Consider the following 15,556-nt stretch of genomic DNA (forward strand, 5'->3'; position numbering starts at 1 on the left):
AGGAACTTTAAAGAGCTGATTAATGACTGACTTATTGCTCGCTACCAAATTCCAGCCAGTGAACAAGGGCGAGGAAGCCAGAAACACGTTTGGCCTCATGCTTGCAGTATGCCTTTTTGTGTTTGCCGCAGAATACATTCTAATGTTGCCTGGCATCGACTGAGTCTCCATTGGAGGTTTAACGATATATATATATACACACACACACACAAACACACAACTACCAAGCAATGCATTAAGATACATTTGGACAGATGTTAGGAAACGATACATGGGAAAGTACAAATGCTCCATAAGCAAAATAGCAATTTGGTTCACTGTCTTGCCTTTAGGGCTCAGAAAGCCTTTTGTCCAGAGAGCAGCCTCACAGGGTATTACAGAGAGGTGCCCGTGTATAGACGCTATGGGGTTTGGTGCTGGTAAAAAGTAAGTCGACTTGGTGTGTTAAAACTCAGGGTTCTGCTGGCTTAAGTGAGGGGCTTCATGATACTGCACCCTAATGCAATAGTGATTTGATCATAAATGGACAAAATTCCACTGGAAATATTATCCTGTAAGCATTTGCTTGCAGGGCTGTAGATTCACATACTTCGCAAACTCCTGTCATCCAGTGCAGAGCTTGGACGTTTGCAAGCTGTTTTTTTTCAAAGTTTTTCAAGTCATGGGATGCACTGGACTCCACCCTTGGGAGGCAATGAGCATGAGCAAAGACGACATGCTAGATTGTGAAGACGATGGGCATACTGCCCTGAAGTGGGTTCGGGGGGAGTGAGAGACCATCAATGGGTGTCAGTCTCTGCAGCGCCTCATAATAAGGGCACGGGCGACTGCTTTCCACCGATTGCAGGTGTCGAATTCGACCGTGTGGGTCAGAAGAAAACAGACAATTCGCTGAGTCCGAACTCCGCAGGTACATGGCCAAACCCACGGCAGAAAGGTAAGAGCTAAATTTAAACAAGCATTGGCATAGTCAACAGTTAATGTTGTAGCAGTAAGGCTATTGTGCTGCATAACTAAATACTTATAAGGCCCCAAAGGCGAGACCTATTAGCTATGCCAATGCTTGGTACATGCATACATGCAATGTGTCGCATTAAAAGTAGTCTCACTGGCTTTGCCAGAGTTCGGGCAAAACTATCAAAAAGGATTGCTTTCCGTATATAATGCATATGGATGATAAATATTTGGATATGACTAACAGCACAGTGATTTTTAGATGAATTACACAAAAGTCAGTAGGAGTCTGCACCTGGAAAGGGAGTAGGGTTCGGGTATAGACATTTAAATAATGGTATGAATGATAACAATTTAAAACAAATGTAAAAAAATGCATTGTCATTTACAAAGCCAAAAGCTCAAACTTGCGTAAATGCAAGACCTATTGCATTGCAAATGCTTGGTGTCTCTATGAATGACCCAGCCCGTCATCACGTAGCTCTAGCCCCCTGAAATTCCACATTCCCTCCCATATAACAATGCATATAGAGGTTTAACGATGCGCCCTACCTCCAGTTCTCATGACACACTAATATAATTACTTGGAATGTGTGGCAAATGCACACCCCTGCACGCCGCTACCCCGTGTTTTCGTATTTGAAGCGTCGCTCTGCATGCATTGAACTATAGCAGGAAAGGCATTGAACTAACATAGAAGCTATTAGATTGCAAAGGCGCTAATGGGGACAGGTATACACTATATTGTGAGTTGTAGGTGTTTATGTTGAAATGGTATCTACAAATAGAGCTGAGAAGAAAAAAGTGACCTAAGACAAAAAGTAATGTGAAAATACTGCAATAAACAATTGCATCACATTGTAATAAGCATATCCAGGAGCACAGTGCAGGGATCAAATAATGTCTTCTGCAGTTTGTGGAGTCACATAAGGCGGGGATGGGGAGAAAAATCGGCCCCAAACTGGGGACCATTATCAGCTAACTTGCAATGGTCTGTGTGTAGCAGTGCAAGCGCTGCCATCAGTATCTATCTTACTGTCCAAAGATGCTTGTATGTTTTCCAGTGAGGCTACAATCCATTCAACTAGCACCTTGTCTAGCTTGCCCACAACAGATGAAGGATGACAGGGCTGCTCCAGTGCATCCCTGCCGCTGACTGCCTGTTCAGGAATTGTGGAGGAGTGCGAGGATGTGCCTTGAGTACTGATAAATAGGCGACCCCATGGCAAATGACATCCTATCTACTTACTGAACAGGAAAAGTCTATTTTGCAATCAGGGCCCGCTCACCAGCACCTCAGTGATCCCCCCCAGCACGAGCAGCCCCATTAAAGTAGTAGAATCCTATCCAGGCAAACTCATGATGTGAAAGCAACAGGGTGGCATCTCTAATGCCAGGTCGCCCCGCAGGTACAGCAGCCAGGCCGCTGCATCACACGGTAATGAGGCTAGGTACTGCCGAAAGATCTGAGCAGGTGCCTGCCAACAGAGGCACAATCAACATTTGTAGGACGCGCTAGGCAGCGCTCTATAGCTGTGTCTCTTATTTGGTATGTGCTATTTAGTGATTGGTGTGAGGCTCTTCAGTGGCGTTTGGTGTGCGTATCTGCATTCTAGGCATTCCTATAGAGCAGAGGCGGCTGCCACCAGAGAAGGCTGGCTTGGTTGTTGTTTGAACCACTAAGTATTATAGGTATGCTGCTGGCAAAGTGATTAACAGCACCAAGCTCGTGCGGCTCAGTCACAGTGGTTTTCACAAGGTTGATGCGAGGACCAAGAGCTGCGCTAATTAATCAGAGATGGGAAGGGCGCGCATCTGCATACACAAATACGTCCATTGGGGACAGAGCAGATTGCTGCATGAATGGCACTTTTCTTATGTTGCACATTTTCAGAACGTGGTTGGAAAAAAAAAAAAAAAAAAAAAAAAAACGGGCCTCCACTAACAGCAGCCACAACAACAAAGCAAAATAAAAAGCAGAGTCTGTGCCCTGAAGGGCATTTCCACACTGGTATCTTTGATTTTGCTGTGACTAAAAAACAGCTACTCCAGTAAATCACTTGAGAACGAGAATCACAAGAGCTTTCTGTGTTCAAATCCAGCGCTGACAGGCTGCAACAGCACCTTCCCTAGCTTTGTACAAGCTAAACCAGCGCTAAACCACAAAGTGAAACCGATCACCTGAAGACCGCCCAGGAGTGCTGCACGACGGCTAAAGGTCTCCTATGCAGTGCATGCGCACTGCGTAGGCAAGACCTAAAAAAGGTGCCTTGCTAGACCACAGGGAACTATTTACAAGTGAGAACTAAAATCACAATTTAGTATTTTCTTCACTTGTGTAACACCTTAAAGGAATTACACAATGAAATAAAAGTACTTTACATCAGAAAGTTGAACCTCCTGCAACATTGTTATGGTACTAATACTAATTGCCATCCACGGTCAAGGTAAGTCAATTTTGGAGTTACATGTTTGGCAAACATGGAGTAATGCAGAACAGCCTAAGAATGCAGTTTAACACACTAGTTGTTGTGCTTTGAGTGAATTTGCAATGCTCCCAAAGTAAACAAGCGTCGCTCTACACAATATGAAAGGCAGTCATTAAAGTACCAATGTCAGATTACAAAAAATGATGACGCACTCGGGAACAAACCTTGGGGGCCTATGGATAAATACCTTCCCAAACGTTTCGGCAATTAAAGTGCCTGTCACTCCTCCTCCCAACCCGGCTGCATGCCATTTGCCTAGCTGTCTGTCTGGTTGCAGGGACAGCACAGTGCACTCTCTGGCAACCCAAGTACACAGGAGGAAATTCAAATGCAGATGTAATAATGTTTGTTAACCAGACTCAAGAAAATGTTTTAAAAAACTAATTATGTTTAACGATATATTTGAACCAACGTGATTTTAACGAAAATGATGTAAACTAATATTTAGCTCCAGACACTACTTTGAGTCCATTATATTGTTCATTCTACAAATGGAAATTACAAAATTAAGAGCAAGCCACTGAAGATTTAGGCTATCCATCTGGTATATGGATCATGCCACTTGCCCAACACAACCGCAAAGACTATTAATTACTCCCTAAACTTTTAAATTGGGAAGTAAAACCAATTAACTCCCACAAGAACTCTTTGAATTCTGAGATTTGAACCCCAAATTCCTGTGGAGTCAGTGAGACAGCTCACCAGGTAAAGTTTCATTGTATATGGTTTTCTAGCATTTTATATTCATACACAAGGTTGCCCCGCTTATCCATTCAGTGAGAATATTGTAAAATTAACGATAAGTATACAATACATGGTGCTCTGAAAACAAATATACAATATGTAGATCCTTAAAATCAGATTGGTTTTAAACTAAAAAGCTGTGTTCAAATTGGACTTTGGATTCGAAAGTACATCCAAAGCCCAACACTATCTTTATTATACATATACATAAGGCACCCCCAAGGTCTGCCTTAGGTGCCCCACGGGTAGGGTGCCGTGTTACAAAAAGTTAAAACATTATAAAATATGGTTTATGTGCCCTGGTGGGGGAAAATAGCCAGTCGTTTTCCCCCACTGTAGTCCTGCTAGCTCTATAGGTTAACATGGGATGGCTTTATTTAACTTTAATAAAGTCTAACTTTTTGGAGTTGGGTACCAACAACTCAAAATATCAAATTAATAGCTACAATAAATCCAACAACATGTCATTGTCGGATATTAAAAGAAAATTTTAGAACTTACCAACCTGAAGTTACTTAAAACAGCCCTGTAGCCAGAGCCAAGCGTCTCCCGGAGTAGGTATGAAAAGGTCTCAGGCTTAAACAAAACAGCCATTTGGTGGGAGGGGATTTGCTTTCAGCAGAAGCCAAAGACAGGAAGGAGCTAGGGAGGTAAACAGAACTTCAACTGTAAAAGAGCATGTCACAGGACCAAGGCCAGCCCTACTTTTTAGATCCCCATCCAGATGTGAGCCCCCTGTTAAGATTAGGAGAGAGCCTAAAAGGGGAGTGCAGTGAAATGTTAGCCACACCTGTGGGTAGGGTCAGCCAGACACGTCCTAAGGAAAGAATTTCTCTATATGATTATTTTTGAAGAACAGTACATTCTTGGTCAAAAACATGTCACACTTTCCAGGAAGTGGTCATCTCAGAGGGTGGAAACTTGAACCCTCCCCAAATTCCTCTCCTTGCTAGCCCATACCAGGGAATGACTATGGGAGCTCTACACCGCGCTACACTTCCGGTCGCGAGGGTGGAGTCGGGGGTTAGCCGGCAAGCCTATTTAGCTGCTGCATTCGTGAGACGCAGCGGACGCGCGCTACTGTGTTTGGTTGCGCTAGCTGCTACTGTTCTGCCTTATTTTAAGACTTTTAAAACTGCTTTTAAAATTGTACTGTTGCCCATTTGCACGCTGATCTTACCCGAACCTGAACGCTCCCTTCCTTCCCTCCTACCTCGGTCCACCACGGGCTCCGCCCGATTGTTGTGCAGGGTAAGGAGGGTGACCGCTCTACACTTCCGGTCGCGAGGGTAGAGTCAGGGGTTAGCGGGCAAGCCTACTTATTCCCATGCAGTTCGCGATGCGCAGCGGGCGCGCCAAAGGCGAGCCCGTCTGCACCAGGCCCGCAACTCTGCTGCCTGTCCCCCGACTACCCGGATTTGCTGGCCCAGATCGTAGCTTTTAAGACAGACACGGCGCTTGAACCTTGGTAATACGGTGTTGCTCTTCTACGCTGGATAGACAGCCACTTAGCTGCTCACATTGCTCCTATGTATTAGAACCCTCTACTAAATTGACCAACCTGCAAACCAGAAACTCCAGACCGGCTAGATGCCTTGCAACTTTTAAGGCTGGATTGGTTAATTGCCGCTCCCTCCCTCGTCATACCAGTGATATTTGGTTATTCTCTACCTACACCTGGGATATCTTATTTTTAACAGAGAACTGGATAAAAGATTCCTCCAATCCTGACATTCACCTAGCTACTCCTCCTGGCTATTGTTTTGTGGGAATCAATCGGGAGGGCTCTAAGATGGTTGGGGGTATCGCCACTATTCTGCGATCTCATTTAAATAGGACTACCAGGAAAATTACTAAGTTAGGGATCATTGAAGCAATGTATTTTACCATCTCGGACACTTCTACAGTCATTCTAGCAGGCGTTCTGGTGTACAACCCCCCTTGCGCTCTACCCGCCTCACTCTACACTGGTAACCGTGATTGCAGATCTGTCACTTAAACATACGCATTTCATGGTGCTGGGAGATTTTAATCTCCACATTGATGATACCATATGCACACGGGCCAATCATTTGCTAGATACTACGTATGGGCTAAATCTGACTCAGCTGGTCCAGGGTCCCACACATTTAGCTGGCCACACCATTGACCTAATTTTTTCTAATCACCCTGGGCTTATTACCCACCCACCGATTCCTCTTACCTGGTCGGATCATTACCTGATTCCACTTGAGTTAACTTTACCTCAACCATAGGCAGGGCTATAGGGAGAAATTGGCACAAGATCACCTGTGCCGCCCTGCATCCTATATTTTCTAAACGGATAGGACAGCCCTCTAGCGATCTAAATGCAGATGTAGCCAAATTTAATATCTCCCTCTCTTCCTCCATTGATCTCATTGCCCACTACGACCACTTGCCTCTTCCAGGTCAAGACCGTCTGCGCCCTGGTTCTCCTCCACTCTACGTGAGGTAAGGAGTAGATGTAAAAAATTAGAACGCAAATGCCGATTGGCGTATGACTGATGCAAGAACCACTTACAAAGCTGCATTAAAGAGTTTTCACAAATTAAAAACTGACCACCATGAGGGACCTCTTTGTAGAGAAAATTAAGAGCGCTGAAAACTCAGCTAAAACCCTGTTTAACATCATCACGGATTTTTCTAATCCTCCAGCCTTGGTGTCACAGATTACCCCCAGTCAGTCCTTATGCGATGGCCTTTCTGACTTCTTTCACGACAAGATTGTCAAGATTTCATCTACATTTAATCAAGATGGGGCTCGGCCTTCATCTGATTTTAATGTCATGCAGGAGGAGACCGTTCTTTTATTTAAGAACTTAACTATTGAGTCCGCCTTGACTCTGTTTGACCGGTGTAAATCGGGGTCCCCTCTCGATCCTGCCCCAGCACAGGTGCTTGGCAAACTTTCTCCCCGGGTGACTAGCCCACTTCTTGCTATCTGGAACACCTCACTACACTTAGGCCAATTTCCTTCCTTGTGGAAGCAGGCCATGTTGGTTCCGATTATTAAGAAGACAGATGATGATCCATATCGGTTTAGTAATTATCAACAGATATCTCTCCTTCCCAAGCCAGCAAAAATTCTAGAGAAGGCGGTACAGGAACAGTTGGCGGAACATCTTGAAGCCAAACAACTATTGCATGACTCTGTCTGGTTTTAGACCAGGTTTCAGCACTGAGACGGCACTTCTAGGGGTGTCTGAGTCTATTCGAGAGTGTGTGGGTCCGGGCGGGGAGGCCATGTTGATCCTCCTCGACCTGTCTGGAGCTTTCGATACTGTGTCCCATGACATACTGCCGGACGGTCAGCGTAACATTGGTATTGGGGGTACTCCACTGGCCTGGGTTAGATTCTTCCTTACGGAGCTTTCTCAGAAGGTCTTTCTCCGACCTTTTGAGTCAGAAGAAAAACTTTTGCTCTGTGGTGTTCCGCAGGGCTCTGCACTGAGCCCACTGTTTAACGTACCCTGCTCCGCTGGCAAAAGTGGTTGAATCCTGGGGGGTCAGAGTGATATCTTATGCTGACGATACTCAGCTTGTATTTTCTTTTAGAGATCACTCTAACGGCAGTCTGGCTAATTTCCGCCACTGCCTCACTAACATCTCCTCTTGGATGACCTCCAATAATCTCAAACTTAATACTGATAAGACGGAGGTCTTATTTTTCAATCAGAAATCTCCACTTTCAGCCATACTGTGGTGGCCACCGGAGCTCAATCCTCCTCAGATACCAGTTCAAGCAGCTCTCAATTTGGGGTTCCAATTTGATAACTCCCTACCTTGCAAAACTCATATCAACAAAGTTACGGCAGCTTGCTTTGCTCATCTTCCCCTGGATTCTCGCAGGACCATTATACACGCCCTGATTACCTCACATCTTGATTATGCAAACAGCTTATATGTGGGCGCCCCAGCCTACCTAATCGATCTTCTGCAGATCGTGCAAAATGCGGCTGCCAGACTGATTGGCAATTTCCCATACCGCCACTCGGTCACTGCATACTTGAGAAGGCTACATTGGTTGCCAGTGACCCGACGCATTCAGTTTAAAGCACTGGTCTTTGCATTTAGGGCTCTCAATGGACTGGGCCCAGGCTACCTGAGAAAAAGGCTCAAACTTGTCCATTCGACCAGAGCTCTTAGGTCCAACAATCTTCGCCTCCTTGTTACCCCACGCTTTCCCGGTCCAGAATGGGGGGGCCGAGCTTTCGAGGTTGGGACCGCTAAACTCTGGAACAGTCTCCCCTTAGACCTAAGGTTTATTTCCTCAGAGTCACTGTTCCGGAGCAAATTGAAAACCTGGCTGTTCGCCAGCCCTTAGCTGCCACCTCCCTACTGTTTATTTAGCCTGCTGTCCGCAGCGCCGGGACACTCCCGTTGGGTGTAGCCGCACGCTTTACAAGCTTCAGTATTATTTTATTTTGGAGTCCCTCAGTTCCCTGCCTGAAACATCTGGAGAAGGACTGCCCTTCTGGACCCTTGGACTGCACCACAGAAGCTTGCACTGAGGACTGCACCCACTCCACTTAAAGTCCCACACAAGAAAGGACGTTCATTGGTTGTGAGGTGTATAGTAGGCCTACAGACTTTGGCGGGCGCCATTACGCGGAAGCCGGATACACGCCAGCCGAAGCCAACGTTTGAATCTAAGAAGGGCACTTGACAACAGGCAGTCGACGGAGACAACAAAGCAGAAATTGTGCAAACTCTTCAAGTGGAACCGGGTGACAAACTCAAATTTATACTTAGAGGTGTGTTAGGGGTTTGCAACCATCGCCGATAAAATTGACGCGCATGGATGCCATGGAGCGTAAAATCGAAGGGCATGACACGTGAATAAAAGATGCTGAGCAACGTATATCTGACTCGGAAGATGTGACAGCTCAACTGCAGAAAACTCACGCAAATGGATACGTTGTTAAAAATTATAGCTACCAAGAACGAGGATATAGAAGCGCGCAGCAGACTGAATTACATTCGCATTTTGGGAATTCCGGAGAGTGCGAACACAGGCAGGATGGAGTATGTGGAAAAACTTCTCAGAGAGGTGGTGAGAGTGAGTGGAATCCTTATCCCCACCTTTCATCGTGGAGCAGGCCCACCGCTCACTTGGGCCCAGACCACCTCCTGGGACTGCGTCTCGGCCTATCATTGCACACCTATCAAATTATAGGGATAGGGATACAGCATTGAGATAGAAGCAGAAAAAAAACTCTCCGGCTTTGGAAGACTCAAGGGCACAGACATCGGATGTGGAATGAGTGCTTGCAGAAATGCCTGATGTACTACAGTGACTTCCTAAGCTTTCAGTAGGCATCTGACATCCCTCTGTTGTCGTAGACTAATACGGAACAGGTGTTTATTGCCCCGGGGACGAAACATGACAATCATTATATTCCATCTTCAGGACGGACAGTAATAAAATAACCGGATACCCTCAGAGCTTTTTCAGGGACTTGGTCAGGAACACCGACCACCTGGAGAGGCGAAAAGTACACTGGGGCCACCCAGCAGAATACCGCCACACGGGTGTACCCAACGGGTTTCTTTTTATTTCCATATAACTGTAAGTTTTGGTGGGTTATTTCTTTTGCGTAGTTTACTTGACCTCAGAATTTGTTGGTAACAAATGCTGAAATGCATGACAGTTAAGTTTGCACTGGGATGGCATGATGGCTGCAGGAGATGAAAATATACTGAAGGTATTGTCATGGAATGTCAGGATTGGGACAGCTCCACCAGGATATGGCGTGTAAATGCTGCCTACGTCAAATATTAATCTTCTTGTACGCGGACGATATGACGCTTTATGTCAGGAATCCACAAGCTAACATCAATCCCCTTTTTAAGGGAATTTATTGTGTTTGGTCGCCTGTCCGGCATACAGATACATTGGGGAAAGTCACAGGTATTTCCACTTACTCCTGCAGTACCCAGATATCAACTTGATTTTCCGTTGGAGTGGTGTGACACAGATCATACATATTTGGGCATACAGGTGACTAGGGATAGAGAAGAGACGGTCCGGGCGAATTATGGCACAGTCATTCCGAAGCTTACCAGCAACGTTACGCGCTGGATTGCTCTTCCGTTATAGTTGGCGGGCCGTGCCTCTCTTATAAAAATGATCGTGCTCCCACGTTTTTTATATTTTTTTTAAATATATCATATCATTCAGGGCCCTTTTTCTTTAAGGCCTTGCGTACTGAACCTATAAGACTTATGGGGAGGGAAGCAAGCAACCACGACTTCAGTGGAACACCCTGATCAAGCCATGCGAACATGGTGGGTTTGATATGTCGGATTTTGAGACCTACTACCTCAGTGCCCAAGTCCAATACGCTTACTATTAGATACACCCTCCCAGATATATGACACAGGTAGCCACTGAGGACTGGCTTGTAGATCCTATCCAGCTCAATGGAATCATACACTGGCCAAGTCACTCGCGGGCGGGTGCACCCACTAGTCACAAGTACAGTAGACGCCTGGCATTGAATAACAAATATCCTCTCTTTGCCACTCTTACATTCACCAAGACTACCCTTGAAATATCACCCCGCTGTCTCCTTGCTACAAGAACAGGGGTTTCAAAATGTATGTAGACGTCTGCATATCTTGGTCTGGGGAGACCTCCTTCATAAAGGACAGTTTTGTTCCTTGGAAGATCTATTTCAGGGAACACAGCCTACACCCCTGGACATATTTCTCTACGTGCGCCTGAGACAGGGGACGAGAGCACTCCTGCCGGAATTCCCTACGGAAACCATCTCCCATTACACAACATGCTGGGATCCACAGATGGGACACACTTAGTGTCTAACCTGTATAAATGTATTTGTACCCAACAAGAGAACAGGTCAAGCTCTGCTTGCTCTCAATGGAGTGAAGAGCTTGGACAAGAATTGACTGACGAGCAATGGGAATATTGCTGTCTCCAAACCTCGCATATCTCTGCTAGTTGCAGGTCATACATTATATGTTCCTACGTCGATTGTATTATACACCTGCAAAGAAATATCAATTTCATCTATAAGATAACGATATTTGCGATAGGTGTGGTAGGGCAGGGACAGCAGTTCTGGGATCAAGTGTATGAGGCGCTGGGAAAGATGATAAATGGAACATTGGGCAGGGATCCTGTGACAGCCGTCCTGGGCCACACGGCCCGGACCCCAAAGTCATATAGAAAATTCCTTGCTGTATCTATGCTGCTCGCCAAACGTGGGGTGGCTTGCAGACGGGGTAGAGGGCAGGCATCTAAATTCAAAGACTGGTTGGCCTACCTGTTGTATTGCAGGAACAAACAACTATCTATGCAGAATTGCTTCCTGAGATGTCCAGACCTGGAGACATTTGGGGGCCGTTGCAAAGTTATCTTCTCCAGCGAGAGCTGGAGACAACAGACGCGGAAAATGGCAACAATTGACAGTATAGGGAGCCCCTTGGCTGCTTCGGATGACCTGGGAAACTGATGCTCATTTCAGATGACATTGAGAACCATGCTATGTGGAATATAGCTACTTAATGTTTACCATGTTATGGGCTACGATGGCTCCGGTTATCTGATGTATTGCAATGCTTTTATGAATAATATGCATATAACTGAGAATGGCAATGGGAGCCTGTGTCACTAGGTGGCTATGTCTAATGCCTTGTATTCATGGAGTTGTTGGACTATGTCTATTGATAAGATTGCACGGCTTGCTGCGCGGTTGTTGAAATGTACTTTCATGCTGTATTACACCTTTGTACCGGCATATGTCGCCGGGTTGGGGGGGGGGGGGGGGGGGGAATACAGCGGCAGGCGGCGCCCGCTGGGGTTGACCAGGTAGGCTCACCCCCTGGGGAGCTGTGTGGCCCAGAGAGCATTAACCACAACTGGCGAGGTGGCGGGGGAACGAACCGTAGAAGTAGAGAGCACAGAGACAGGCGCCCGACTCCATAAGGCGGCCCATGAGTTGTGAACAGGCCTGCGGAACTGCAGACACCGGAGGGGCAGGTGAAGATGGAGCAGCTGCTAGAAGAGTGAGTTATGACCGAGAAAAAAGCACATAATGGGCAATGTAAGCATCTGGTGGCCCCACAGGGCAGCCTCATGAACCCCAAGAAGCCTGACCTCAACATAGCAGCCACCCATGGGTCATAGAACAGCTCCAGACACAACTCCCACAGAGACTCCACAGAAAAGTCGACCCTACAAGGCACTGAAGGGACCTGATCACTACAGGACCATACTCAAAGCGGGGGTAACACCCTGGACAGGGGAAAAAAGCCTGAAGGGAACGGCCGGGAGCCTCGCTGGCTGACAGGGAGAGACCTAGCGAGCGCAAACCCCCTGGTATCCGCAGTGGAAAAATCCACCTCTATGCAGGGAATATCCACGGTGGGCAAGGGGATGGAGGGACAAGGGGGTCACTCAAGAAGCACTCTGCAGACTTTTTGAAACTGTCCCTTCCACCTCTCTTCTCTTGACCGGAGGGCGAGCTGTAGGATGAGGCGGACGGCGTTTACCAGCTACACCATGACTAGTGATCCTGATGGAACTTTAACGATGCCCACGGGACAGAAAACAAAACTGTCAGTACTTACAGCAGTGCCCGAGCAACTTTGGCTGATGCCCAGTGGAGCCGTCATATGCAGCTATAGAGGAGTTTGGCTATGGTTCACCCCATGGCTGGCACCTACCCAGCTTAACATCGGACATTGCTTTCCTTGCCTCCCCGTTATGTTTTCCTAAGTGCATTTCCTACCACCGTTTACCATCCCCCCTCTACCTATTCACTCCTCATAAGACGTGTGTATGAGCTAATAATCTCACATTGTGTAATCTCGTGTTTTTTTTCTTTTCTCCTATGTCTATACTTGTCTATGTAATTATGGAACCTGTAACTCTCTGATCCCCATGTAAAATGCTGATACCTCCGGGTCTAATCGGCGCTATGTAAATCTTTGATAATGATACACTGTGCCCGGGCAACTTTGGCTGATTCCCGGTAGAACTGTCATATGCAGCCATAGAGAAGTTTGGCTCTGGTTCAACACTCGACCGGCACCTACCCAGCAGGACATCGGACAGTGTTTTCCTCGCCTCCCTCGTGTTTTCCTACCTTCCTGCCTCTACCTTTTCAATCCCCATAAAACGTGTACACTCTAATAATCTCACATCAATGTGTAATCTCATGTGTTTTTCTTTTCTCCTATGTCTATACCCGTCTACATAATTATGGAACCTGTAACTCACTGATCCTCATGTAAAGTGCTCCGATACCTCCGGGTCTAGCCAGCGCTATATAAAACTTTGCAAATAAAAATTACTAGCTGATGGTAACTTTCCACCTAGTAACCCATCTTCATACAACAACAAAACTGGCAACATTTCAGTAGAATCTTTTGACGTGTCTGGCCTAACCAGAAGACGCCACTGGCATTGAGCCGGTTACAGCACTGACCTATTTCCACTCACATGTCAAGGAAATGCAGCTTAAGTGGATAGAAAGAGATCAAAACGCATAGAAATAGGATGTGGGTTCAAATATACGCATATACTTACATTTCTATGGAACTTTGTAAAAGAATGATGCATATAAAACCTGTGCATGTAAACAATTGCGGTGTTTATCGTCAATTGCGATCTGATGTATCCGTTAAGGGGGTAACAAAACAAAAAACTGCTAAATAACAGCATTTATCTGATCGACAAAGTCAAAATTATGAAACAAGAGTTAAACATGTTGGGGAATAAATGCTCTTTGATTTTTCTACTGTTCCCACGGGAAAAACAGTAATTAACGAAATGTTAATAATGACTTTCAGCGTTTATTTCCTGTGTGAAGACTAGCAGTCCCATGGAGCAAAGGAAATCCCAGCGAACGACAGGCACTAGCCACTAACACACAAATTCCAGATCCACACTACCTGACAAAGGGGCACCTCAGTGCACAATGGCCTCTGCGCCTCCAAAGGGCACTCGGAAATGACGGAGCAGGAGTAGCTTAACACTACAAATTTACGAACCCTCAAGCCATCTGCGCCATTTCCATCAGACAGCGAAACATGGCTGCGTCATCCCGTACCCGGTGGAGGCCGGGACCGGGCAACCCGGCTTTTATCGTAGGGAGGCCGAAAACGGGTATCGCCCGCCATTATGATGAAATATTCCGGCAAATAAGACGTCGCCGGCCTGCACCAGCGAAGAATCGACCACTCCCGCAAAGGACGTAAGTGCGGCCTTTAGGTCTACACTTTAGCGTGTATCCTCTGCCGTCCACCCCCCGGGAAAAAAACACGAGCAGGGTACTCCGAAGGCCCTGCTGTTTCAGCCACAATCGAAAGCATGATGTAAGAAATAAAAACTCCTTGCTTCTATGTAAGCAGAATTCCCAAAAGGCCGCCCAATCCCTGCTCAATAACCGCAGGCCGCATGTAGAAGGATACACGTTGAGCCGCTGCCCCATATCTTGAATGAGGTTCGCCGCCTGTTGACGGTAGGACAACTCCTTGTCGGCCTCCAGGCCGCAGCGCCTTGAAGGCGTGCTGTCCAATTGTTCCCGGGTGAAGAACCATCTAGAAGCAGCAGCGGTGTCTTCCCGGCACTCAGCCATCACACAATTCCAGGGCGCGCGCAGAGCAGCAGTCACCAACTGCGCCGATACGTCGGGCGCACCCCAGCGTCACAATCGCCGGAAGCGCGGCCACTAGGACCGGAAGCAGGTCTACTGGCATTCTGGGACTTGTGGTTCCCTGGAAAAGAAAACATTTATCAAGAAACATAAATACACAATTGTCCTAGTCTTTCATCTTTAAACGCAAGTAGAGGCGCTAGCACGAGTCTCACTACAATCTCTTGCGGTCGTAAGAGAACACATACATCATACTATTTAATTGGCGCGTTACTTTAGGCGCACTTGCTTTTTTATACGCATGCGCGCTGTAATCAGCGCGTGCACATACAGTTCTTACTAAAGTGTCGCCTACATTTTACGTAATTCCTAGCCGCCCTAGCGCATGAACGCAAGTAAAGGAGGTTCTTACAACAATTGCCAAACTGAGAGGCGTGGCAATGCGGAAAGACTGAAAGCTCGAACGGTAACACTGAATTTCAATGCAACTATAGTGTTAATAATCCACCATGTTGGGTGAAGTTTCACGTGTACTCTTATGAAAGCAGGCATGGTTAGTGTGACTCAATTTCAGGAAATTCCATTACAGTGCTTTTAGTCTGATGCGAATTACTTAAAGGATAGTGGCACAGCAGAGGCACCACCCGAATCCCAATAACTTCAGACCACACAAGTTCTGTTTTATGGAAGAATTGAGGCGGCAGTTAATCAGGCATTTCCAAC

The 15,556-nt window shown here is 46.4% G+C and overlaps 1 protein-coding gene across 3 annotated transcripts in view; it reads right to left on the bottom strand.

Moving 5' to 3' along the window:
* Positions 1–14,890, bottom strand: part of CCNT2 (cyclin T2) — a 49,962-nt gene extending 35,072 nt beyond the window's left edge. For 2 of the 3 annotated variants that reach the window (XM_086957305.1, XM_086957304.1), the window contains exons 1-2: positions 14,649–14,887; positions 13,765–13,846 (exon numbers count right to left, since the gene is read on the bottom strand). In XM_086957305.1, the coding sequence (XP_086813431.1) occupies positions 13,765–13,846; positions 14,649–14,815 (249 nt within the window). In that variant the 5' untranslated portion in view covers positions 14,816–14,887. Of the gene's footprint in view, positions 1–13,764; positions 13,847–14,648 lie in introns of all 3 variants that reach the window. The other variant, XR_015308492.1, reaches the window with a different exon arrangement.
* Between the last annotated feature and the right edge of the window lie 666 nt (positions 14,891–15,556).

This window comes from Lissotriton vulgaris, chromosome 2_1 (assembly GCF_964263255.1).
Source record: "Lissotriton vulgaris chromosome 2_1, aLisVul1.2, whole genome shotgun sequence".
NCBI classification, from domain to species: domain Eukaryota; kingdom Metazoa; phylum Chordata; class Amphibia; order Caudata; family Salamandridae; genus Lissotriton; species Lissotriton vulgaris.